Source organism: Fistularia commersonii, chromosome 35 (assembly GCF_037954325.1).
Source record: "Fistularia commersonii isolate RoL2024-O1a breed Wild chromosome 35, RoL_Fcom_v1.0, whole genome shotgun sequence".
NCBI lineage: Eukaryota > Metazoa > Chordata > Actinopteri > Syngnathiformes > Fistulariidae > Fistularia > Fistularia commersonii.
The window spans coordinates 597,501-625,000 of record NC_141318.1 but is presented as its reverse complement, the minus strand read 5'-3'; the positions used below and the strand labels follow the sequence as shown (position 1 = coordinate 625,000).

The following is a 27,500-nucleotide window of genomic DNA, read 5'->3' as shown; positions in this document are numbered from 1 at the left end:
CTGACCTGCTTCCAGGGTGAGAAGGATGACGTGGAGGCTCTGCTGCCCAAAGGAGCCACTGAGCTGACCAAGCAGCAGATCCGCTACCTTCTGCAGGTGAGTCCTCAGGTTCTCCATCAGCAGGTTCACGGAAGCCTCTGGAAGTTTGTAGTCCAAACGCCTGGGGGAACTACAAAACCCCGCCCGCTGCATGTCCTCACGCGTGTCCTCGTCCGCAGACGCGCCTGACGGCCGACAAGAGCATGCGTCTGCTGCTGTCCACCTTCAGCAGCCTGCGCGAGGAGCTGCTGCACATGTCCGAGGACCTGCGGGTGAGGCAGGAAGCCGCCGCCGCCGCCGCCGCCGCCGCCGCCGCCGCCGCCGACCGGCACGCCGTGGAACGTTCCAACTGCGGCGGCGGGGCGGGGGTGGACGGCGAGAACATCATCTCTGCGGATAGTTATTTAAAAAGGGAAAGAAATAGTGGATTTTGGCCACTTCCTGGTTGCGTTTCTGCCATCTTTGATTGTACCAACACCTGACACCCCCCCCCCCCCCCCCCCCCCCCCCCCCGCCGCCGGCGTAAATGGAACGGTCCACGTTTCTTCTCAGCACCAACGTGCACGTTTACAATAATCCCAGGGCGTCAATGCCAGCAGTTAAGTTGTAATAACAGTGTTTGACGCCTCCTTTGAAAGAGGCAAGGAATGCCTGACAGCAGTGTGTGTGTGTGTGTGTGTGTGTGTGTGTGTGTGTGTGTGTGTGTGTGTGTGTGTGTGTGTGTGTGTGTGTGTGTGCAGCGTCTGGAGGGCGAGAAGGAGTCGCTGGAGCGGGACCTGAGTTTTAAAGCAGACCAGGCCCGGCAGTACGACGCCCTCCTGGAGGCCGTCAGGGAGAACAACAGGCAGCTGCAGGTATGGTGTGTGTGTGTGTGTGTGCGTGTGTGCGTGTGTGTGTGTGTGTGTGTGTGTGTGTGTGTGAGTGTGTGTGTGTGCGCTGTGATCCGATTGGCTCGGATCTGGAATCGATAAAAGCGCGTTCCACTCAAAACAGGAGTTTCACAGAACTCTTGCAGAAAGAAAGTGGAAGTAAAGTGAAGGATTTCAAAATAAAAGCATGTCTGATTATTATTATTATTAGCAGCGGAATTAAAGTAAACGCTTTCAAAATAAAAGCATTTCGGGGATTTAGAGCGACAGAATAAAAGTATGTACAAATTAAAAAAAATGAGGGATTTCAAAATAGAAGCATCTGTCATTGGTAGAGAAATTAAAAAGTGGGATTTTCAAAATAAAAGTATCCCCTGGTTATTATGAGCAGCAGAATTAAATTGAACACTTTCAAAGTAAAAGCATGTCATGATTATTATGAGTAGTGAAATTAAAGTAAACACATTTAAAATGAAAGCATTTCAGAGATTTAGAGCGACAAAATAAAAATGTTATTACAGATTAAAAAATGTGAAGTTTTCAAAATAAAAGCATGTCATGATTATTATTAGCAGCGGAATTAAAGTAAAGACTTTCAAAATAAAAGCATTTCGCGTCTCATCATCAAAGGGGATTTAGAGCGAGGATTTCAAAATAAATGTATGTCGTCACAGATTATAAAAGTGAGGGATTTCAAAATGGAAGCATCCGTCATTGGCAGAGAAATTAAAAAGTGGGATTTCAAAATAAAAGTATGTCATGATTATTATTAGCAGCGGAATTAAAGTTTCAAAATAAAAGCATTTTGTTGATTTAGAGCGACAAAATAAAAGTATGTCATTACAGATTTAAAAAGTGAGGGATTTCAAAATAAAAGCATCCATCATGGTAGTGATATTAAAAAGTGGGATTTAAAAATAAAAGTATCCCCTGGTTATTATGAGCAGTAAATTAAATTGACCACTTTCAAAATAAAAGCATGTCATGGTTATTATGAGCAATATAATTAAAGTAAACACTTTCAAAATAAAAACGTTTCAGGGATTTAGAGTGACAGATTTAAAAATAAAAGTATCTCGGTACAGATTAAAAAAGTGATGAATTTCAAAATATAAGCATCTACATTGGTAGAGAAATTAAAAAGTGGGATTTTCAAAATAAAAGCATGTCTGATTATTATTAACAGCGGAATTAAAGTAAACACTTTCAAAATAAAAGCATTTCGGGGATTTAGAGCGGCAGATTTCAAAATAAAAGTGTGTCATTACAGAGGGATTTCAAAATAAAAGCATCCATGATTGGCAGTAAAATTAAAAAGTGGGATTTGAAAATAAAAGTATCTTCCGGTTATTTTGAGCAGTAGAATTAAATTGAACACTTTCAAAGTAAAAGCATCGTGTTCGGATCTTCGGCAGTGAAATAAAAGCGAGGGATTTCAAAATAAAAGCATCCCTGCTGGTCTCGCTCGCGGTGGATTTCAAACCAAAGGTATCTTTGAATACGGCCGTCAGTGTGACGGGTTTGAAATCGTCCCAGGTGTCGCTGAAGGAGACCAGCGCGTCGCAGCGCAGCCTGGAGGACCGGCTGCTGAGCAGCTCCAGCAACGACTCCAGCCGCGAGTTCAAGGTGAAGGAGCTGGAGGCTCGTCTGCGGGCGCTGGAGAAGGAGAACGAGCTGCTGCGCCAGAAGGTAAACCCCCCCCCCACGCCGCCCGCCATGCTCCTTTAGCCGCTAAAGGCTAACGGACGCGGGAACCTCCCGTCTCTCCGTCACGCAGCAGGCCGGACAAGCCGGCGGCGCCGCCCTTCACGCCAAGACGGAGGAGCTGTCGCGTCAGTACAACCAGCAGCTGACGGCCCTCAGGGAGGAGAAGGACCTGGAGATCCAGAGGCTACGGGTGAGGAAAACCAACCAGGAACTCCTTTTAACTCCTAAATGCTACGTAGCTCATTCAAATCCAAAATGTATTTTCATAGATGTAAAAAAACATGTTTAAATGATGTTGACTTTCAGTGCAGCTGTGGTTTCCGTCTTAGTTTGGCTCTTAATTCTCGGATAACGGGTCGCTTTTTCGGATGCTAACTTTAGCACACTTAGCTAACTTTAGCTCCGCTGCTCTGTGACAGAAAGATGTTTTTCTCCTGGAAGCACAAACTTGTCTTCACCTTCCTGTCCATCGGCTTCGGCTTTTCTCTTCCCGGACACTTTGGGATCGTTTTTATTTCTCGGTTCCCCGTGGATGTGGATTCACCGCCGGCCAACGGCGGGTCACGTGATCGGTGGGAATTGTGGGAAATGTAGTTTCTGGTGGATGCGGGAGTTTGACTTCTTTATTTTAAGACAGTCAGACCTTCGGCGGGTCACATGAAGTGACGATGATTAAAACCTGAGGTTAAGACTGACTAAAACAGGGATTCACGGTGGGTTTAAGGCCGGGATTAAAATCTGGGATTAAGACAGGATTAATGTTGTGATCAAAACCCAGGATTTCGACTACAGTTCTGACTCGCTTTAAATGATTAAAATCCCGGGATTAAAACCATGGATGGAGATTAAAACCCTTTCTCAAAACTTAAAATTCAATTATTTTTTTAATTTAATTGCAATAATTTTTTAAAAGTGCATTTCATTTTGTATGAAACAATAATTCCAAGTGGAATAAAATCATTAAACTGTCATCCAGACCAGACCTGGGCATTTACGGCCCAATCTGTACGTGAAAGAAAAAACGCTAAAAACATTTGATTTAGCAATTCGTGCAGTTTTTTTAATGTTCAAACATACACCAGATGCATGTACATGTATGACGTGGTCGCCAGTTAACCCTCCAAATGTCAGCTCGCGCCCCAAAAAAGAAGTTAAAGCGGCGTATGAGGATTAAAATTTGAATGGTCACCAAACATGGAGGATACAAAGGCTGGCCTGATGAAGGTGGTCAGATATTTTGCTAGTAAAACCGCAAAACCAACACGGGTATTGTTCTGAAGTTTTGCACACCAACAAAAGCAGCTTTCTAGGGAACTTCCACCGTGTCGCACAACATTTCCAGAAAAATTAAGCTGCTTGTTGGACTCTGCAGCAGTAATATGTATCATATAACGCTCATAAAAAGCACCTTTTGCAAAAAGTTGATCCATTTCATATCTTTAGCACACAGCTAAACATCTTTTTATCGGTGGTGAAGGGCCAGAGAAAACTGATGTAAAGATTAATTTGGTTTGTATTCTTTATGATCTTATTATTCTGAGAAACAGTAAGACTTGAACGACCCGGGTGCAATTCCATACACGGCCACTAGGGGGCGACAAAGCCAACATACGACACACTGTGCAGAAACTGTCATGCAAATTTCTCAGTAAATGTAATTTAATTGCCCCCCTTCCTGCCCCGCCTCCTGCCCCGCCTCCTGCCCCGCCTCCTGCCCCCCCCCCCCCCCCCCCCCCCCCCCAGTCCCAAGTGACCAGGATCCACACGGAGGTGGTCACCGAGAAGCAGTCGTCCTCGGAGAAAGCCCTCCAGCTGAAGATCGCTGAGCTGCTGGGCCTGCTGGAGCAGCGGCAGAGCACCATCAGCCGGCAGGAGGAGGTCTGACACACACACACACACACACACACACACACTTACACACAGCGATACACCCTCCAGGCCTGCGACTGGATTGGCTCCTTTCTTTCACGCACCAGTTTTCACCTTTCTGGTTCCACCGCATTCTGGAGTGTGTGTGTTTACCTTGCACACAAACATGCATTCACACACACACACACACACACACACACGCGTGCGCATTTGCGTCAGCGCACACGCTCGCCCTGACCTCTGACCTCCCCGCGCCCCGCAGGAGATCCGGAAGCTGATGCAGGACAGGAACGACAGCTCCAAGAACGTCACCAAGACCATCATCACCAAGAGGTACGTCGCCACGGCAACCACGTTCCGGCGATGAACGCGAAATACACGCTCGAAGTCGTGGGAGTAGAGCGCTAGTGGCGCCGCATCAAAGGTGCTAGACGTCTGTTGTGCCCGGCGCCCGCAGATACAGGAACCAGTACCCCATCCTGGGCCTGCTGAGTGACGACTACCAGGCCACCTCACCCATCAAGGAGGCCAAGACCATCGTCATCGAGAGAACCGGGGAGATGATCAAGCAGGTAGGACCGACGGAGGCCAGACCTTCAGACGCCAGGCCACGTAAATAACTGTGACCTCCGAAAAGAACACGCTCAGAGGAGCTCCAATACGCAGATATATAGCAGTTGTTAAGCTTATAAATGTGTTATTACACAGACACGTTATTACATGTATAAACCTGTCATGACATGTATAGATGTGGTGTTATACATATAAAAATGTCATAACACATAAAAAAAATGTTATTACATGTATAAATGTGTTATTACACATCCAAAAACATGTTATTACACGTCCAAAAATGTTAATACATGTATAAACGTGTTATTACATGTCTAAACATGTTATTACACGTCAAAAATGTTTTTACACGTACAAAAACATGTTATTACACATATAAAAAAAAACATGTTATTACATGTATAAATGTGTCATTACATGTCTACACATGTTATTACACGTCCAAAAATGTTTTTACACGTACAAAAACATGTTATTACACATATAAACATGTTGTGACACATATAAAAAACATGTTATTGCATGTAAAAATACATTATTACATGTCCAAAAACACGTAATTACATATCCAAAAGCATGTCATTACACATATAAAAAAAACATGTTATTATGTATATAAACATGTTATTACGAATAAGAATAAGAACAACTCTATTTATCCCGACGGAAATTGTTGTGCCAGAGTTTCAAGTATAACATAACAATCATAAATAATCGTAGGAAATTGTATAAACAGTATAAAAAAGGGGGGAGAATAAGAAATACAAATAAAACTACAATGTGTCAAAGTAACAAGTCAAGGCTACAAGGTGTTTTAAGGTCCAGAGTACCAAGATTTTTGCATGTATAAATGTGTTATTACACGTACAAAAACGTTATTACATGTAAAAAACTGTTATTACATGTATAGATGTTATTACACATATAAAAACATTATCACACATAATACTTGTTATGGAACATAAAAAGTGTTATAACACATAGGAACATGTTATTACATGTATAGAAACATGTTATTATACCTATAAAATGTGTTATTACATGTATAAACATAGCATTAAAGATGTAAGTATGTGCTATAATAGTGACATCGTGGTGATAAAATAACGATATGTGCCAAACATCTGGAGATCTGGTTTTGGGAAGAGAAGAAAATAAAAAGCATAAATGACACATTTAAAGACACCAATGGCGTGTCGGAGGTCAAAGGTCAGGCAGGAAGTAGCTGCGGGGGGTGGGGGGGGTTCTGCTCTCACCATTAATCAAATGTTCTTTATCTTTTATTCTCTTCTGGACTCACAAACATAACAACCAAACCTGTTTTTTTTTTTTTTTTTTTTCCTTTTTTTTTTTCTGTCTTATTTTGAAACAGGAAATCATTACAACCCCCTAAAGACACTGCTTCTCTCCGACAGGAATGAACCAATGAAGACCCTGACTCCGCCCCCTCACCCCCCCCCCCCCCCCCAGGGCTCCTGGGTTTTGGTGGTGGTCCCCCCTCCCCGCCCCCCCCACGTGGGATTATCAGTTCAAATCTCCGGTTTGAGCGAATTCGGGATTGTTTGGGTTCGTTTTTATTTTGTTAACTTAACTTGTTTTGTGCGTCCAGAAAACAGGAAGTGGTTTGCGGGTGGCGGCGGCGAGGGCGAGGGCGGGTCCTCGACGCCGGGGGCCGAGCGGCTCATAGGCAACCCACCTCTTTTCTTATCTCGCCGTCCAAACTAGCTAGCAGTTAGCCGCTAGCTTGTCTGAGCTAGCTAGCAGCTAGCCGAAAGCTAGTCCGAATATTCCAGGTATAAAATCAAGATCCAAATCTTGTCTTAATCTGGAATCCCTGGAAATCCTCCAACAGGAAGTCACTGAACAAGTCCTGGAAGTAGCGGCGATGCTAACCGTGTCAGATCCTCTTTGCCCCAAAGAAAGATGGCCGCCACTCCGTTATCTCAACCTCCCCCCGTCTTTCTCCAACTGACACCCCAGTCCCGATCCGTCCCGGTCGCCATGGTAACGCCGCCCGGTCCCCGGCTGCCGCCCAGGGTCTTCGCCGTCCCACCCGTTGCATGAGGTTAACCGGTATTCACGTGTTGGTGTGGGGGGGGGTTCTGTTGCCATGGTTTCAGCCTGTGCATGTAAATATGAATGTGTGTGTGAGGGTGATGGTGGATCTACCACAGCAATGACAAGAACCTCAGGTTCCACTGCGGTAGTTTGCCGCCCGATTTTTTTTTTTTTTTTTTTGGTCTAATTCTGTCTTTTTGATGTTTAATCTGGATGTTTATGTTGTTTGGGCGGGGTGGGGGGGGCATGGAGCATGACGTTGTGGTATTTCAACAACGGTGCCATGTGAAGCACCAGTGTTCCTTCTGTATGCCTGAAGATCTAGTCGTCTCGGGGTCTCAGCCGTCGTGCACAGCGAAGGCCGGGGGTCTATAGCGTGCATGTGCACGTGTGTGTGTGCGCACATGCATGGCAGTAGCGTAACTTGGAGAAGGTTTAGAGGCATACATACCAAAACAGAAGCTACATTACTAGCTTCAATTCCCTGCAGGCGTCTGTTACCGTAGGTGCTGTAGTTACCGTAGTTACCATGGGGACTGTTTGATCCGAGATGTCGGCTTATCTTCTTGAGCTGGAAGACCTCCTGGAACTGGGAGAAAGCTGCAGAGTCGTATGCTCGTGCCCCGTCATCCCAGTTAGCCAGGTCGCTGCATTTGTCTGCGCAAGACTGCTAAGAAAAATGTGTAGAAGGTGAAAGTGAAGGTGTAGAAGAAGAGAAGGTGATGTGACGACTGTAACTGCAGGTGCATCTAAGAGGCTCCGGTTCTTCTGATTCCCTGAAGATCGGAAAAACTCCTGCAAGAGCAGGTTCTTTTCGGGTACAATTTCAAGTTCTTCGGAGATTTGTTAGCATACCGCTAAATGCGAAGATCTCTACTGCAGGGGTCCTGAGCTTTTTTTTGTTCGACCCTATCAGAATGAAGGCGCTGCACATTTGCGCCCCTGCTGTCCCAGCAGTTGCTTGGCGCTAACAGATGTTTCACCGGCGCTAGCCCCGGTGCTAGCCCCGGTGCTAGTCTTCAACAATTACAGCTAGAACGTAGTAGCCGCCCGGCGGACTTGGAAGCTGCCCCTGTGCCAGATGTCCGTTCTAACGCGGGGTTCTCAAACATCTTTAGCATGTCCGCTATGTTAGCATGCTAACATTCAGAACGAACCTGTAGCCCGTCTCCATCGCTAACATGTAACGGTTGTCTCATGGGATTATAATCTGTCGAACCTTCGGACGGTTTGGTCGCCTTTGGGTTGTTACCGTGACAACCCCGCAGACGACCCCTTATCTTTATTTTTTTTTCTTTCCAGCAGGTTCTACATTGTGTGCTCCTAATTTAACTGGATGAGCTAATCTGCAAGTGTAAATGTATTTTCTTACGTAGGGAACTATCTTGCTTGTAAATGTAAGGTGTATCCTCTTCTTCTTCTACAAATGTTCCAGTTGTGCGAGATTTTTCAGATTAAAATCACCAATGTGTCCATGGAGGTCTTCTTGTTTCCTTTTTCTGTGGAGGTAGGATTCAGGAAAGGTGGAGGAGACACTGGTGAGATGCTCTACAAACAGTGACGACCAAAAGACAGGAGGCAGAGCTGGAGGTCACTGAGATGAAGATGCTGAGGTTCTCTTTGGGAGCGACCAGGAATGAGTCCATCAGAGGGACGGCACATGTTAGATGATCTGGAGAGAAGGTCAGAGAAGCCAGACTGAGATGGTTGGGTCATGGACAGAGGAGGGATAGTGAAGGTATTGGTAGACAGATGCTGGAATTGGAGGTCTAGAGGAACACCAAGAAGATTGATGGACGTCGTAAGAGAGGATATGAAGGTAGTTGGTGTGAGAGAGGAGGATCCAGGGAACAGGGTGAGATGGAGAAGGTGGATTCTCTGTGGAGACCCCTGAAGTGAAAAGCCCAAACGAGAAGATGGCTTTGTCACAGGGGTGCAGGACATGTATGACCGAGACAAAGTGATGACTGAGATGGTTTGGACATGAACACTCCTCTGTTCATGTCCAAACGATGGAGAAGATCTGGGTAGAAGGTTGCTGAACGTGGAGCTACCAGGCAGGAGGTCTAGAGGAAGACCAAAGAGAAGATTGATGGACCTCGTGAGAGAGGATATGAAGGTAGTTGGGGAGAGAGGAGGATCCAGAGAATAGGTTGAGATGGAGGAGATGGATTGGCTGTGGAGACCCTGAAGGGAAAAGCCAAAAGGAGAAGAAGAAGAATGATATGACCAACAGAGAGACAAACCTGGAAGATCTTGTTTTGGGGGTCAAACGTCAGAGGAGTCCATAGAACCCAAACAAGTCGTTCTCTTCAAGCTTCTGCTCCTCCCCAGACCTGGATGTTCCTCCCGTGGCCAGCAGAGGGCAGCACAGCCTCAGGGATGAGGAGAACCTCAGGGTTTCTCTCCGTTCTTCTTCTACAATCCCTGGATTCTCTGCTTCCCCTCCTAAGTATGGAACATCTGTGGACTAAAGTGAAGGCACCTCCTCCTACTGATGGCTATCTCGGTCTTCCTCCTGTGCACTCAAACAATAAAAACTCGTCTTTTTTTTGAACGGCCTCAGAATTTCACGCCCATACCATCGGTCCGATGTGACGAGGCTAAATGTTTTTAGCGGCGTGAAGCTCGTTAGCCCAAAATAATCCATCAGTTAGCCGCTTCATTGTTTAAAGCGTGCGAAACAAGTAGCGGCTCAGGGTCTGGAAATGCCGGTCAGAGCAGCGGCAAAGTGGAAACAGTTGTTTTTCAAAATAGGATCTGGAAGGTTGAACGAAAAAAAACATTTTTTTACAATGAAACACGTTATTTTAATCCCCACCCCCTTGCTGGGAGGCTAGCTCGTTAGCTAGCTAGTTCATTCATGTCTGTTGCAATAACATGGTCATTTGAATGCTAGCCGTTAGCCGCGGCTCCCACAGGATTCCCACGCCGGAGAAAAGAAGTACGTTTGCCCTGGAGGTCCGAACTCCCGCCATCTGACATCACTTCCTGTCTGACATCACTTCCTGTCGCTCGCAGAACGGGGTCTCGGTGAGCCCGGGAGGTGCAGAGAGGAGAGGCAGGAAGAGAGATCAGCCATAATCAATACCTCCCATTAACCCCAGCCTCCCCCCATACGATCAATAACCTTGATTGACTTGGGCAGAAGAAAATATAGAATGAGACATTATTATCATTATTGTTATTATTACTAGAATTATATGTATTATTCTCATTTTTACAATTACTAGTATTATTAGTATCATTATTACTTTATTAGTATTTGTATAATAATAAAAAAAAATATTAATAGTATTGGTAATTAAATCAAATTGTAATCTATCTATCTATCTATCTATCTATCTATCTATCTATCTATCTATCTATCTATCTATCTATCTATCTATCTATACACCCTTGTTCTTTTATTTATTGTTCATTAAGAAAACTGAGGTTAAGCTCAACCTCTGGGCCTCGTGAAAGAATGAATCCATGAATGAATGACTGAGTGAATGAATGAATGAATAAATAAACGAATGAGTAAGTGAATGAATGAATAAATGAATGAGCGTCAGAGTGAGTGAATGGATGAATGAGTGAATGAATAAGTGAATAAGTAAGTGAATGGATGAATAAATAAATGAGTGAATGAATAAGCGAGAGAGTGATGGAATGAGTGAATGAATGAATGAATGAATGAGTGAATGAATGAGTGAGTGATTAATTGGTGAATGAGTGAATGAGGAATTCTATTGAAGTGAGTCATTCATATACACATTACGACCCTGGATTATTAATCCCACATATTATTAATCCTTCCAATTATTAGTCCCACATAAATAAATCCGATAGATTGTTGGTCCCACAGAATATTGATCCAATGGATTATTAATCCAACATTGATTTTGTGAAGTGTTGTCTCCTCACACACACACACACACACACACACACACACACACACACACACACACACAGAGATCTTGCAGGTGAGTATTATGGTCTGTCTGTGGGTCCGTGTTCTCAGAGGTGCAGTAGATCTGCCCCCCCGCTGGTCATTAATAAACCTTTCCTGTGCAGACAGGAAGTGCCCCCCCCCCGCTCGCCGCCGCCACCACACAGGAAATGGCTGATTGGCCGCCGGCCAATCCTGTATTGCGATGCTCATCGGGAGCCAATCAGGGCGGGCCTGGACGGCTAATGGACCTGTGGCTCGGCCCGGGGGGGGGGGGGCACAAACAAACAAACCCGATGACATCATCGCTGATGATCCAGGGATTCATGGAGAGGTCTCGACCAATCAGAGCGCAGGAAGGCTGGTCACTTCCTGTCTGAGGTCACATGGCTGTTCTTACAGTGGAACCACAGCAGGAGACCTTCTCCAGGTTCTCCTGCCTGGGTTCTCCAGGTTCTCCTCTCGCCCCTCAGGATCTGTACCTTCATTCTGGAGGTAAAGCTGGACACGGTGGAGATTCAGACACACACACACACACACACACACACACACACACACACACAGATAACGAGGATCACCTGGTCGCCTGACTGGAGCGTTGATGCAGCAGAAGCTCTGAAGGACTGAAGGACTGTGGAACCCAGCTCTGGTCCAACTGGTCCAGAACCTGCAGAGCTCCTATGGGTTCCACCAGGAGGGGAAGAAGGTCTCAGGAACGTTTGACTTCCAGGTCCCGAGTTCTGCGAGCTGAAGATCAACTGACGGTGGATCCGGGACCATCTGGACCGGATCGTCTGTGGATCCTGAGGAACCCAGAGAGGAACGTGAAGGTAAGAGACAATCTTCTTGGGTTGCTTTGGTTGTATCATCAGGATCAGGTTTGTCCTACCTTGATGGAGACCCTGGTCCTGGTCCTGGTTCTGGTTCTCGCTGTGGACTTGTTGTCTGAGATCTAGAAGCTTCTCTGTTTCTGGAACCTGATCTTCTTCCCACTTGGAGAAGGTTCTTTTGGTGTCAGTTGTAGAACATCTGATCTCCGTCCTCTGGTGCTTCCAGGTGACCCTCCACACCTGGAGGAAGTTTGGATGTTCTTTGAAGGAACATCCAAGAATGTGTGTGTGTGTGTGTGTGTGTGTGTGAGGTTCCTTGTGTTCTAAATACAAGAACATCAAGGTTGAAGACCTCCTGGAAAACTGATTGACAGGTGTGAGCCTTAGTATTATGGTCTGTTCGGGACGCAGCGTCGTCACAGAGATTTGAGATGTTTTTTTTTGGATTTGTGTCCTCCGACCCTCCACTAGGAGGCGCCGCCACGTGCACGGCATTTGATTGACAGGTCAGGCGTCCTGTCACGTTGATGTCTCAATCAGCTCAGGTCAAAGTGTGTGTGTCTGTGTGTGTCTGTGTGTGTGTGTGTGTGTGTCTGTGTGTGTGTGTGCTCAAAGAGGGCGTGGCCATGTGTTGTCCATGACAACCCTTTTTTTTCTGTGGGTCAACGGGCGGGGGGCTCCTCCCCCACTCAACACACACAACCACCCATGGATTGACACACACACACACACACACACACACACACACACACACACACATTTGTGAGGCCCTCCATTGACCTCCATTCATTTAAACCCCTTTACCTCCAACCCTTAACTTCACCACGACCTCCAACGGGACGGGGCGCGCCGGTCCCACGTATCCGGAAGGTTACGAAACACACACACACACACACACACACACACATGCACGTGCACTCTCATGCACGTGCACATACAGCTTGCATCATCAGTCTCACTTATTCACCTCATCACGGCCGATCTTCATTATTTGTGTCCCCAAAAGATTCTGTGAACTAAATTAATGACCCCCCCGACACACACACATGTACGAACACACAGACACGCACACACACATGCACACACACACACACACACAACAAGCACATCCAGATTGAGCGCCGGCAGAAATGGATGACTTTGTCAGGGGTGGAAGCGACAAACCAGGCCATTTGACATTGATCCCTCCCTGACCCAGAACATCACACACACACACACACACACACACACACACACACACACACACACACGTGCACGCATGCTCCAAACGAGAACCGTCCCCGAGCATCGATCAGGGCACTGCTGTTCCGAGCGCCGGACCAGTGTTGTGCAGCTCTCCTGCTCTGCACCCTTCATGCAACAATTTCATCTTATTTTGAAAAGCCAGACAGGAAGTGTGTGTGTCTGTGTGTGTGTGTGTGTGTGTGTGTGTGTGTGTGTTGGTGGTTTTGTATCAGCAAAGATGATGCGTTTGCAATGTTTGGGAAATATTTCTGAACAGTAGTGTTTTATAAAAATAAAAAAATAAATTTATATTCATGCTTTTATTTTGTAGGATCACAGGAAGTAGTTTTCATCGTGTCCCCTTGACGCCCCCGGTGTCCTTCTGTATTAGCGGCTGGTTTCATCTCCTCCAGCCCTCAACAGGAAACAGAGCCAACTCAACCCTATTAGTGTCCGGTTACCTTAATGTGTGCGCACGTGAGCGTGCACGTTTGCTGAGTAAGGTGGAGATGAGGGCGGAGGTGGTGATGTCACCGGCGAAGCGGGTTCAGGAAGTGACACGTGACTTGCGAGCACCAATCGTTTTGCGGCGTCTCCCCCGCTAGCATGCTAACGGTGAAAATTAGACCTGGTGATTGGCTGCGACATTTTACCTGGTCCCCTTTTAGCAATTGGATGCTAACAGGAAGTGACTCCGGTCTACTTCCTCTTTGAAATAAAAATACATCGTCGTCGTAGCCATTTCCTGAAAGCTAACAAACTCGTTAGCTCCCAGACTGCGACGGCTAGAACATCCTGGAACCATCAGAATCCTCCTGTAGGTTCCTGAAACTTCACATTGCAGAACGTTGAGAACTTTGCATGCGCTCGGCCCGCACCTGAGCTAGCGCGCTAGCTAACTAGCTTCACTTCCTCTAACAGAAGCCGGACGTCGCTGTTAGCGCACATTAGCATCTGCTAGCATCATCAGCTAGCTGGGACATTTTTGCCTCATCTGCATAGCATGGATGCCGGTGATGATGATGGTGCAAATTCACCCTGGATACCCGACGTGCTGCTACCCATCATGCACGGCGGGAACACACACACACACACACACACACACACACACACACACACACACACACAAGCTGGGAACCCAGCGGCGGGGGCTCCTCCACGTCCGACCCGGGGAGGAGATCACTTTCAGCTTCTGCCCCGTCATGTCCGCCACGGGAGAGTGTGTGTAAGTGTGTGTGTGTGTGTGTGTGTGTGTGTGTGTGTGTGTGTGTGTGTGTGTGTGAGAGCCACACACACACAGTCATTCATCTTTCGGGGAGAGGAAACTACAGCCGGATGCTCGGAGGGGAGCAATGGGGGGGGCGACATCCTTCCGAAGATTATTTTGGGTGGAGGGGCGGGACCTTCTTCTTCTCCATCACCATGCTGCACCTCCAGGACATCCCATCAAACATCTCAATGTCACACGTGCAGCCCCCCCCCCCCCACCTCCACCTCCACCCCCGCTGTGACATCACGGCTCCCTGTGTGACATCACCAACATCTTGGTAGTGGCTCCGCCCCCTGGATGGGAGGAGGGAGCAGAGAGACTCCCAGTCATTCATCTCTCCGGCAGACGAGTGGAAGCTACACCCGGACCAGAGGGAGGACCGTTACTCCTGCAGGACTGAGGAACGTTCTCCGACGTTCTCCACCCCGGATGCAGGAACCCCCTTCTCCTTCTCCTCCTCCACCACCTCCTTTTTTTTGTTTTTCATCTGAGCTTCTGCATCATCCCTCCATCCGCCGCCGCTTTGGCTTGCAGTTGAGAACCATCAGGAGGAGGAGAGACTCCTCGTGTATCTTCACAGCCTGGAGGAGGAGGAGGAGGTGGAGTGACCTCAGGAGGACCTGAGTGCTCCAGGAGGGAGGGAGCAGCTGAGCGTTCTCCACACACACACACACACACACACACACACACACACACACTCTGAGGAGACCAGGGTTTAGGAAGCGACGGAGCACAGCGAGGAGGAGGAGGAAAGTCCAGGAGAAGGTCCTGCCAGTCATCGAACACGTGTGGACTAGCGGGACGAGCAGCACGCCGGAGCAGGATGGACCTCCCACCAATCAGAGGTGAGCTCACCCCTCCCCCCTTAGACCCCCCCCCCCCCCCCCCACACACACACACACACACACACACACACACACCCCACACCGCCGCCACCGCCGTCCGGTCCACTCATGAACTCCTGACCTTGGAGCTCAAAGTCCATCAGTGGATTTGCAAGGGGGGGGGCAGATCAAAGATTGTATCACAGAACAGATTAAAGATCAAAGATTATAGATCATAGATCAGATTAAAGCTCTGGTTAGAGATCAGATGAAAGATGGGATTAAAGATTAACGATGGGATCAAAGATTGGATGAAAGATTGGATCAAAGATAGATTCATAGATTGGATCAAAGAACAGATCATAGATCAGATCTAAGATTGTATTGAAGCTCTGACCAAAGATTGATCAGATAGATGGGATCGTAGAACGTTGCCCCCCCTCTGGGGAACCAGAACCAGAACCAGAACCAAAGTTTCTCCTGCCGTCCAGAGTTACTTGCCTGGGTTTGATCAGGTTCGGACTATTTCACGAGTCCCACCCACACTGCTCATGTTCACATGCTGTGTGTGTGTGTGTGTGTGTGTGTGAGTTGCACGTGGAGCTTCGATTGATCGTCCTCAAGGTCGGATGCAGAACGTCGATACCCCCCCGCCCCCCCGGGAGAGGAGGGGTGGATGACGGGACGGGAGGCAGAGAGCGGGTGAATGAATGGATGAATGAATGAAGGAGTGTAAATAAGGAGTGCATGGGTTCCACACCGCAGAGGAGCTAATGCACTAATGGAACCACAACCTCAAAGTGCCGGTCTGGTCTGGAGAACCCAAACCGGATGTTCCTCCACGAAGCCGAAGGAAGGAATGAACCCCAAGCGGCGCCGAAGAGCCAAGAAGTGGACAAAATAAAGCGGCCGAGCTCCCGTGGGTTGGTTTCCGTGACAACGGAGGCGGGGCTAGATGTGGAGAATAAGCCCCGCCCCCTCCCGGGGCTGTGAGAACCCCGACGGGACCCGGCTTCCTGGGAAGAACCCGGGGGAAAGTCCCGACCTCGGAGCAGAACCGAAGAACATCTGCGCCGCCCCCTGAGGTTCCAGGGACGAGGAACCGTTCTCTCAAGTTCTCCGGGTTCTCCGGGGAATCGTAACTTCCTTGGAACCGTTGACGTAATCCGGAGAATTCGCTGGCGGCCGGCCGAGAACACGGGTCAGCTGACCTTCTGGTCCGGCGGATGTCATGGAAATGTTCTGCAGCTCTTCAAGCTGACCTCCATCCCTCGCCGTCACACACACCCCACATCTGGAGGTATCTGGAGTTAGCTTGCTGCTAAGCTAATCCCCAACCTGGCCGTCCCGAACCGGGATTAAGGATTACACGAACCTCTAATCCCGGTTTAGCGTTCTGCTCTCGGCTCTCGGGGTGGTTCTCGAACCCTCTGTCTGCTGGGGGCGGAGCCTGAGCAGGAGGGGGCGGGGCTTAACGCTCAAAGTTGTTATTCTGAAGTTTCTTGTCGTGGAAATAAGAAGCAGCATGCTTGTTTTTACCCCCCGTCTCTCCTTATTACCCCCCCCCTTTATTCCCCCACTATTGCCCCACTCTATTGCCCCCCCCCCCCCGCAGTGTCTATTTCAGTCTTTCCGTCGGGATCGGATTCAGCACATCCGGTATCTCATCCAGTTTATTGTCATTCAATCCTGCTGTGCTCCCTCGGGGGGGGGGGGTGGAGGCCCCCGCTGGGTCTTAGTGCCTGCACACACACACACACACACACACACACGAGAAAACTCCCGGCATCCCGACGGACGCGAGCTAGCATGCAGGGTTTTCAAAATAAGAGCCGTCACAAGGAGATTTAATGAGATTTCTCCAAAGAGCGATGGGAGGATGTTCTCCTGCACGGCTTCTCCAGCTGTCAATCATCCGGCTGGGGTTAAACCCCGCCTCTCGGCCCCGCGGTTGAGGTCACGTGACAGGAAGTAGATTGTCACGGAGGAATGTATGTAATGGACTCGGAAGAAATGTGTCCAAAACATGGCTTTAACTCAACCAGGAAGTGAAGAGCTCGACGTTCATGTTTCCGAAGATCCTGGAAGAAGCTGGAAAAAACAAGTCGTGGTCATGTGACAGGAAGTAGGCAGGTCATGTGACCAGATGTTTTGGATATTTTTAAAGTGTCATCCAGGTGATGGTGGGTTTGGTGGGAGACCAGTCGGTTCGGAAAAGTGTGTCACACACACACACACACACGTGAGCACACATGGGACAGGCTGAGGAGCTAACACTGCGTCTGTAACATGAGGAGGGAGCTTCCTGCCCCGCCCTCCATCAGCACACACACACACACACACACACACACACTTCCATCCAGAGCACTGATAACAGACTCCGCTGGTTGGCGGTCGGTGGTTTGCAGTCTGCAGAGGAGCTTAATAGAAATCTGTAGAAATGTTTTCAAATATATTTATAGAAATGTATTTTTGCATGTAATGGGGTTCTGCTCAGGTTCTCCTGCTCGGGTTCTCCTGCTCAGGTTCTCTCCCATGTTCTCCTGCATGGGGTGAATGGGTTGATGATTGGCCGCTGATAGGCTCCGCCCCCAGCGCTCAATAACTTATAGATTCAACATGTTTACCTCCATTATATTTCATCAAAAGGCCAATCTGCGTGCGCGTTATGATGTGCACGGATCCACCTGGAGACGGCCGGTCCAATCAGGAACTATGAGGTCATGGCGCCCCCCCCCCCCCCTCGCCATCCACGGCGTCCTGATGAGATTACCCGCCAGGGGACGGCTCCTCTTTCCTCCGACTAATTTGAAAATGCATCCTGGTCCCGCCGACCTGCTCGCCTTATCTGCCGCTGACGGACGGACGGACGGACATTGTGTGTGTGTGTGTGTGTGTGTGTGTGTGTGTGAGGGGGAGTGGATTGGTCCACTGTCACGAAGCTCCGCCTCCAGACTGAAACCGCCACGCGTGTCGAGGAACGGCCGCGGTTGCAACCTAGCGTTGTCCTACGCAATTAGCCGGTTAGCTCCTTGGATGCTAACTTCCAATGGCGGGAAGCTACTCCCCCCCCACCTCCATGTGACTCCAGATAGAAGCTAACCACCATTGGTTGATGCTAGCGTGCGTGTGTGTGTGTGTGTGTGTGTGTGTGTGTGTGTGTGTGCACGAGTATGCTTGTATGTAAGCAAGTCAACTACGCTATGATCGAACTTCCCATCTTCTGTTGAAGATCAGACTGTATTTCATGTCTTACATGTGTATTACATGTAAGACATGTGTATTACATGTAAGACATGTGTATTACACGCCTATTACATGTGTTTACAACCTCAGTGCAAAGAAATTCCTTTTTTCTTTATTATCTCTGCAGTAGCGATAAATATTCTCGCTTCATCCCAGAGCTTCACCCCACCCCTGTGTGTGTGTGTGTGTGTGTGTGTGTGTGTGTGTGTGTGTGTGTGTGTGTGTGTCCAGTCCTCCCTCAGGACATCCACTCCTCTTCCATCCCTCCTTCTTGTTTGTCTTTTATTTCTAATGCTTATTATTTTCCGTCTCTGGGCCTTTTCATTCAGAGGTCAGCTGACGTCCCGGCAGCCAATCGTGTTGCAGCGCCTCGCCATTCAGCTCTGATCCCATTAGGACCTTCCCAGTGTGTATGTGTGTGTGTGTGTGTGTGTGTGTGTGTGTGTGTGTGTGTGTGTGTGTGTGTGTGTGTGTGTGTGTGTGTGTGCGGACATTTTTTCCAGTCCCCCTCTCGTCAAAACACGGGGTCTAAATCTTGCTAGCGGTGCCTGCTAGGACTCCCCAGCTTGAACGTGATTGGCCGCCACCATCACCTTCACAAGCCCCCGATCTGTGCATGTTTTTGCACGCCCTCCAACATGGACTCTTCCTCCCCACATGGTACGGTCCACGCTCCCCCTAAAAACCTCCTTCAGTTCCAGCCAGCACAAGCAAGGCTTAGCTTAGCATCATTAGCATCCCGGCTCTCCGAGGAACGGATATTTATAAGATAATCTGGGATTGTTGTTTCTGCAGCGGTACGAGTGGAACCTCACACACACACACACACACACACACACACACACACACACACACACACACAAAGAGGGGGGTTTTGGCCTGGAAAGCTCCGCCCCCTTTGCCAGCGCCGCCGCTCTGCCTGCAGGTGGGGTTTCTCTCCGCTGCAGCTGCGCTCAACAGATGCTAAATTACAGCGTGCGCCGCGGCTCTGGCAGGCTAATAATAGCATTAGCTGCAGCGGCGGCGGTCGCGCTGACACGGCTGGAGGCCGCCGCGCCACCGGAGCGCCCATTTTGATCGGACTATTTGGAACGGTTTGGTTTTAGCAACGCGGAGCTCCAAGTCACCTCCACCCGCTCCGTATCAGCACCTTTCCGTGCTAATAGCTAAGTGCTATGATTAATAGCAGTGTAATAATCGTGTTATCACTATAATAGCAGTGTAATAGCAGTGTGTGTGTGGAGGTTGAGGTGGAGCTCAGGTTCGGAGTGAAGATGTGGTTCTGAGAAGTGTATCTGACCCCCCCTCGTGTCCGCAGGCCTGTCTGATGTCCCGTGAGTCCGGGGAGCGTCCCGTCGTAGCTCCGCCTCCCCCCGCAGGATGGACCCCGCCCCCTCCGTCAGGACGCCGGACCTCCAGCAGGTCCCGGTGCTGTCGCTGGAGCAGATCCGCTCCATCCGGGCCAGCAACGACTACGTGGAGCGTCCGGTGGCGCTGGAGCCGTCCTCGCAGTCGGGCTTCTTCTACGCCCACGAGGAACGCGCCGCCGGCGCCGCCCACCCCCACCCTCCTCGCCGCCCGGCGCTCCCTCGCAGCCAGAGCCAGCAGCACCCCCGCCTGAGCCGCTCCAGCACCGTCGCCTCCTCGGCGTCCCGCGCCAGCGCCGCCTCGGACCAGTGGCTGCTGGCGGGCCTGACGTCGTCCGGCTCGGGCCTCGCCGTCTGCGCCCAACCCAAGGCGGCGCTGAAGCCCCGCGGCGCCGACCCGGAGAAGGAGGAGGCGGAGCCCGGCCTCCACCTGTACATCTGCGAGCGCTGCGGGCGCTGCAAGTGCCGCGAATGCGTCGCCCCGCGCCGCCTCCCGCACTGCCTGGCCTGCGGGGGGCGCTGTTTGTGCTCCCCGGACCAGGCGGTGGAGTATCTGACCTGCCTCTGCTGCGTCCAGGCCTTCTTCTACCACTGCTGCACGCAGGACCCCGACGCCGACTGCTCCGACCGGCCGTGCTCCTGCGGCGACGAGCGCGCCGCCGCCCGCTGGGGCGCCATGGCGTTGCTGACGCCGCTGCTGCCGTGCCTGTGCTGCTACCCGCCCGCCCGGCTGTGCGTGGCCGCCTGCCGCCGCGCCCACGACCGAGCCACCAGGCCCGGCTGTCGCTGCGGCGACACCAACACCGTGAGGCGTAAACGCTCCGTCGGGAGCAAGGACGCCGAGAAGCCGTCGTGACCGGTCGCCACGGGCGACGGAGGAGGACGGCGTCCCGGCTCGGCGGACGTCGCCCCGCGTGGTCTTCTTCTCCTTCTTCTTCTTCTGCTTCTTCTTCTTCTTCTTCTTCTTCTTCTCAGCCTCAGGAGGACCGAAGCTTCGACCGTGCCTGTTCTTCTCGGAAACCCGTTGCCTCACAAGAGAACCTCCGTCCGTCTCCATCCGTCCCCCCGTTCTTCCGCCGGACGTCGCTGATCTTTTTTATTTATTACCGAACTTCTCCTGACGCCGGCGTGATGTCGTGACGGCGCTGGTTGTCATGGAAACGCAGTGAGCCAGACGGACGCTTATATTCTTTTTCTCCGCCTGCCAGGAGCCCAGGAGGGATTATTTAACCCGTGTGTGTGTTGAGTTGTTCACCGGCTGGAGCTTCTACCTGTCAGAGGTGGAGCTTCATGCAGGCTGGGTTTCCATCCTGGACAATGATCTCCATCTATACCTCACCTGGACCCCCATCTAGACCTCCATCCAAACCCCATCCAAACCCCATCTAGATCTCCTTCTAAACCCCATCTAGACCTCCATCTAAACCCCACCTAGACCTCCATCTAAACCCCATCTAGATCTAGACCTCCATCCAAACCCCATCTAGACCTCCATCCAAACCCCATCCAAACCCCATCTAGATCTCCATCCAAACCCCATCTAGATCTCCTTCTAAACCCCATCTAGACCTCCATCTAAACCCCATCTAAACCCCATCTAGATCTAGACCTCCATCTAAACCCCATCTAGACCTCCATCCAAACCCCATCTAGATCTAGACCTCCATCTAAACCCCATCTAGACCTCCATCCAAACCCCATCTGGATCTAGACCTCCATCCAAACCCCATCCAAACTCCATCTAGATCTAGACCTCCATCCAAACCCCATCTAGACCTCCATCTAAACCCCATCTAAACCCCATCTAGATCTAGACCTCCATCTAAACCCCATCCAAACCCCATCTAGATCTAGACCTCCATCTAAACCCCATCTAAACCCCACCTAGACCTCCATCTAAACCCCATCCAGACCTCCATCCAAACCCCATCTAGATCTAGACCTCCATCCAAACCCCATCTTGACCTCCATCCAAACCCCATCCAGACCTCCATCCAAACCCCATCCAGACCTCCATCCAAACCCCATCTAGATCTAGACCTCCATCCAAACCCCATCCAGACCTCCATCCAAACCCCATCTAGATCTCCATCAGAGTTAATCAGACTGTAACGGTCCTCTGCCAGGAAGTAATCAGTTACTTCTGGGAACAAGGTGCCCCCTGATCCTCCTGGAAGCCCAGACACCAGTCCTGCAGGTCCACGGAGGTCCTCACCCCCCCTCTGGACTCGTGGGCTAAAAGCCTCCACTTCCTGGTCTGGAGAGAGTTGATCATCAGGCAATTAGCTGGTGAGAGCTCTTAATGGACGCCAGGAGGAGGAGGATGAAGATCATGGTGGGTCGTCATGTGACCAGACAGGAAGTAGATGGATTGATTCTTTCCAAAAAAAAAAAAAAAAACCAAATAATGGATTTAACGCCCAAAGTTGACAAAACAACACACACACAGGTGCACTGATTCGCACTTTGCACTGATTCCCCCCCCCCCCACACACACACACACACACCGTTTTATTTTCATAATTTTTAGCCGCCATCCGCTCCTTTCATCGCCGGCCATTGTTTCCATGGCGACGGCTGCTCAGGAACCCTCCGGCGCCCCCCGGTGGCGTGGATTCGCCGTCCCCACACACACACACACCTTCGCACATTTCAAAATAAAAAGCGGCTTTTATTTCGAACTGCGACGCCTGCGGAGGAGTACAAGTACCGCAGTACAAGTACCGCAGTACAAGTACCGCAGTACAAGTACCGCAGTACAAGTACTGCATCGGCTCGCAAGTAAAACTACTGTATTGGATCAGTATTTCTTTTGACAGTACTACTGAGTATTGGAATGAAGTCCGGCTATCTGTCCGGGTGCAGGAAGTGATCAGGAAGTAATCAGGAAGTAATCAGGAAGTAATCAGGAAGTAATCAGGAAGTAATCTGTAAGTAATCCCCACCCTCGTCGCAAGTACAAATACCCAAAAAACAAGCGGGTAGTTGGCGTCGAGTTCACGGCTTTTATTTTGAAGTGTCCGACGTTCCTCCGGCAGTACAGTTGGAAGCGGTTAGCGTGCCTTTAGCTGTTAGCCACGCGCATTCTGACGACCAATCAGGACGAAGGTATCACTTCCTGGAGGTCTGTGATTGGACAAAAAGCTATGCTAATTCTTTTGCGCGGGATCAGCGGAAGGTTAGCCGTTAGCCATTAGCGGGAAATATTTGCCGACCTGGACCTTTTTAGCGGAATGCGCTCAGTTTCATGTCCGCGGTTCTCCGCCGATGCTAAATGCTAACCGACGTTCCACGTTCTCCTGCCGCTCGGAGAACCCGTCCATGTTCTCCAGAACTCGGCTCGGCGTTTGGAAAGCTAACAAAACAAAAGGCGACAGGAGTTTTTTTGCACTTTTTCTTCCGCGACGTAGAACCGGTTCTTCCCCCGTGTCCCCGAACGCGTCGTCCCGCCGCTTAAGCCCCGCCCCCCCGGAGCAGCCATTGGCCAGTGTGTGTCCTGCAGAGTCTATGAAGAGTATACGGATCAAATATATATATGTATGAGGACCATATGGGGGACCTGTCTCACACCCCTCCGGGTAGTTCTGTCAAAATGGTTGCCACGGCAACGGGGTGGCGTCCATGTGGTCGAACCCCCCCGGCTGAGGACGATCCAATAAACGGAGTTTGAAAGAAACCGAAGTGGCGTCTTCTTCTGGACCCTCCAGGTGTGGTCCTCACCTGGAGGTCAGCAGAAGGTCCTGATCAGCTGTGTGTGTGTGTGTGTGTGTGTGTGTGTGTGTGTGTGTGTGTGTGTGTGTTCTCTCCAGGTCTCTTCAGTCCAAAGATGGTCTGCGGGTGTGAATGAGAGGGTGAACGTTTGGATGATTGACAGCTCGCCCATCCAGATTAAGCCCCGCCCCCTCCAGCAGTGTGATTGGCTGAGGAGGAAACAGGAAGAGACTCACTTCCTGTTTCCAGGTGAGGAGCAGGGACAGGAAGTGAGGACATTTAGAAATACAAAATCAAATCAAGAATAAATAGTGGAAGCAACACACACACACACACACACACATGCACACACGCACACACATGCACACACACACACACTCCATCAGGCGATGGGTCCATCTCAGCTTCTTTGAAAAAAAAAAAGATAAAAATCAGCCCCGATGAAATCTGCTTTTACGGTTTTATAAATGAGACCACACACACACACAAACACACACACACACACACACACACACACACACACACACACACACACACACACACACACAGGCTTCACTTTGCAGAGGCCCATAAATAATTAAATCCAGGCTGGGTTAAAAACTAATGGCTTCCCAGAGCAGCCAACGCCGCTGTGCGTCCCTGTGTGTGTGTGTGTGTGTGTGTGTGTGTGTGTGTGTGTGTGTGTGTGTGTGTGTGTGTGTGTGTGTGCAGCCTTTTGAGAGAGACAGGGGGGAAAAAAACAACCTTTCTATTCATCATCTCAAAGCAAAGTGCATTAAAGCAGAGCTCTTAGGATCTTTTGCCATCCTTGCACGCGTCCCTCTGGACACACACACACACACACACACACACACACACACACACACACACACACAGGGCCTTTTACACACACACACACACACACACACACACACACACACACAGTAAAAGGCCCTCGTTGACATCATGCTTCCCTTTACCCCTTTACCTGAACCTGGACACACCCCGGAAATCACACACACACACACACACACACACACACACACACACACACACACACGTACATGCACGAGCACGTACACACACGTTAGTGTACATCCATGAGTGAACACACACTGACTTAAGTGCAGAGATAGTCATTGAAATGGACCCGTTACCCAGATCATCTTTGACATGTGTGTGTGCACGTGTGTGTGTGTGTGTGTGTGTGTGTGTGTGTGTGTGTGTGTGTGTGTGTGTGTGTGTGTGTGTGTGTGTGTGTGTGTCATGAATAATGGAGGTCTCGTAGCGATGAGGCTCCTCGCCGTTGTTTCTCCGCAGAAACGCCAGACTCGAACCAAACCTGGCGGCCATGATGGAGCCAGTGTGTGTGTACGTGTGTGTGTGTGTTACTTGTGTTGCCATGTCGGTTCCTCTCCAGGAAACAGGAAGTTGTGTCGGGTAAAGATGGCGGCCGACCCGTGCGATCCCACGCCGTGACGTACCGGGAGAAGCGTGATCTCCTGGCTGAGAACCACGTGAACCTCCGGCCCTCCCGCCCCGCCCTCAGAGACCGGCCGATGAGTGATGTCACTTCCAGCCGTGACCTCCGACCCCGATGTTAAAGCGTGAGGCGACGAGGGGTGAAGCTCCGCCCCCTTCGCCGCCCCGCACACAAAGACGCCTGTCCGTCAAGCAGCCATACAGCCGTCAATCAATGCGGCGGCCATTCTTCTGTGTTTACACAGACGAGCCCGGCGCCACGAACACCGCTGGGGGACTGACACACACACACACACACACACACACACACACACACACCTCGCGGGAAAGCAGGAAAAAGAAACAAACGGAGGAAAGGTCAGAGGTCAGGGTTGGCATGCAGGCAGGCGGCCATCTTTGTTGCTCAAGGACACTGCGGCAGGATGAAGACCCGCCGACGCCTCGTCCCGGGCGGTTACATAACAACCGGGGGGGCGTGGGGGGGGGGAATGGGTGTGTGTTGGGGGTAAATGGGGGTGTGTGGGGGTAAATTGGGGGTGTGTGGGGTAAATTGGGGGGTAATTTTGGTTCGATCCGACGAAGCTCCTCCACATCCTGAGCAGACGTGTGAAGTTCCCCCCGACACCCCAGACTCCATTTTGAAAAGAGCCGTTTTAAAAGTTACTTCCTCGCCAGCCGGCGCCCGGATGTGACAGAGCTGAAATTCAAACATTTCTAGCCTCGGCTTTGCGGCGTACTGACTTCGGCTTTGCTCCGCGGCCTTGAAACGCACATCGCATCCGCTCGGGCCGCCCCACGTGCGCAGGCCTCACACAAGCACCTCCCCGATACACAGATTTCCTGGGAATAAAGGCCAACATATATACAAATATAAAGGAATATTAACAAACAGATACACACAAATGACACGTCTACATATGTGCAATGTGTGTTTTCTGATGTGTAATAACACCATGTTGGTTTATTTATTTAGTCAAGTTTAGATTTAGGTTGTGACAAACAGATACAGGAAACGGGGGTCGGGTGGGGGGGAGGGGGTCTGGCTCGGTGGGTGGGAATGTTCGCCGCAGGGGTCAAAAGGTCAGGGGAGAGGTTTTAAACTGGCTTCCTGTTTCTGCTGCCGGGAGGACAAACCTCCTCTGTGTCCTCTGGAATCCAGACCTCCTCCTCTTCCTCCTCTTCCTCCTCTTCCTCCTCTTCACCCTGGGCGGCAAAACATTCGGGGTTTATTTGCGAAACAGGCGTCTTATCTCGGGCCGCGGCTCGGACCGCCGTCTGCTTCTCGTCCGGCTGCGTTCAAGGACCGGGACCAACCATTTGCAAACCCCCCCGCCGCCCCCCCGCCTTGGGACAGGGATGTCATAATAAAGAGCGGTTTGTTGAAGAATTGAATTCCGGCGCTCTGAAAACAAAAACAAAACAAAAACCAGAGTTTATGGATGGAGGAGCTCTGTGTGTGTGTGTGTGTGTGTGTGTGTGTGTGTGTGTGTGTGTGCAAAGCGGTTTGTGTGTGTCTGTGAATAGCAGGCTAGCGTGAGTTAGCGGCACCCACACTGCCCATCTTGGAAAGTCCAGCATGTCGCCGAGGCTTCCTTAGCATTAGCTTAGCATCCCATAATACCAGCATGTTTCCTGAGTAACCTGCTAGCTCGAGCTGGAGTGAACTTGGTGGCAGAATCTTCTGCTCTGATCTGATCTGCTTCCCCCCGCAGAACCTCGGTTCTCAGGGTTCTCTGTGCGGCTAACCTAAGTTAGCTTAGCGTTTCAGAACCTTCAAGTTTGACCAGGAAGCGTCTGGAGAAGCTGAAGCCGTGCGCTCGCTCTCACTGAAGGACCACCTTCTATCTCACCTTCTTGTGGAAATCTAGAAGAACCAAACTTCTTGTTGAGGAACCCTGGAGGTTCCTTGTTCTGGTGACGCCCCGCCCCCTTTGCTGGCTGTCCAATCAGCTTCCGTCTGGTCAGATATGGTGGCGTTCTCCGTCCCTGTCCTGCTTCCTGGTACCTTGACTGAGGCCACTGATGTAGGTCAGATCCTGGAGATGAATGACTTCACACACACACACACACACACACACACACACACACACAGTTGCAGAGGAAGTGATTGAATAATTCAGCATGTTTCCTGAACAGTAATGGGCTGCTGATGGAGGGGTGGAGCTCCTCCACCGGATAAGTGCTGCCTGCACTCATCCATCCATCCATCCATCCATCCATCCATCCATCCATTCATTCATCCATTCATTCATCTATCAATTAATTCATCCATCCATCCATGCATTCCTCCATCTATCAATTCATTCATTCATTCATCATCTGATGATCCATCCATTCATCCAACTATTCATTCATTCATTCATTCATTCATCAATCATCTGATGACCCATCCATCGATCCATTCATCCATCCATCCATGCATTCCTCCATCTATCAATTCATTCATCCATCCATCCCTTGAGACCAATGACAGAAGGTTTTCTTCTAAAAGTAGAAACATGGCCACCAACCCAGATTG

At 50.0% G+C, this 27,500-nt stretch overlaps 2 protein-coding genes across 3 annotated transcripts in view; both read left to right on the top strand.

Annotated features, from left to right (window-relative positions):
• Nucleotides 1-8,594, top strand: part of pof1b (POF1B actin binding protein) — a 15,208-nt gene extending 6,614 nt beyond the window's left edge. The window contains exons 5-13 of one of the 2 annotated variants that reach the window (XM_086142431.1): nt 16-96; nt 219-311; nt 780-893; nt 2,445-2,597; nt 2,686-2,805; nt 4,359-4,493; nt 4,747-4,817; nt 4,942-5,056; nt 6,430-8,594. In XM_086142431.1, coding sequence (XP_085998557.1) covers nt 16-96; nt 219-311; nt 780-893; nt 2,445-2,597; nt 2,686-2,805; nt 4,359-4,493; nt 4,747-4,817; nt 4,942-5,056; nt 6,430-6,450 — 903 coding nt within the window. In that variant the 3' untranslated portion in view covers nt 6,451-8,594. The remainder of the gene's footprint in view (nt 1-15; nt 97-218; nt 312-779; nt 894-2,444; nt 2,598-2,685; nt 2,806-4,358; nt 4,494-4,746; nt 4,818-4,941; nt 5,057-6,429) is intronic. The other variant, XM_086142432.1, reaches the window with a different exon arrangement.
• Nucleotides 8,595-14,447: 5,853 nt separating this feature from the next.
• LOC147213652 (protein sprouty homolog 3) lies at nt 14,448-23,469 on the top strand. Its single transcript, XM_086142801.1, has 2 exons — nt 14,448-15,218; nt 19,762-23,469. The coding sequence occupies exon 2, from the start codon at nt 19,824-19,826 to the stop codon at nt 20,664-20,666; it is 843 nt and encodes a 280-aa protein (XP_085998927.1). The 5' UTR covers nt 14,448-15,218; nt 19,762-19,823; the 3' UTR covers nt 20,667-23,469.
• The last annotated feature ends 4,031 nt before the right edge of the window (nt 23,470-27,500 follow it).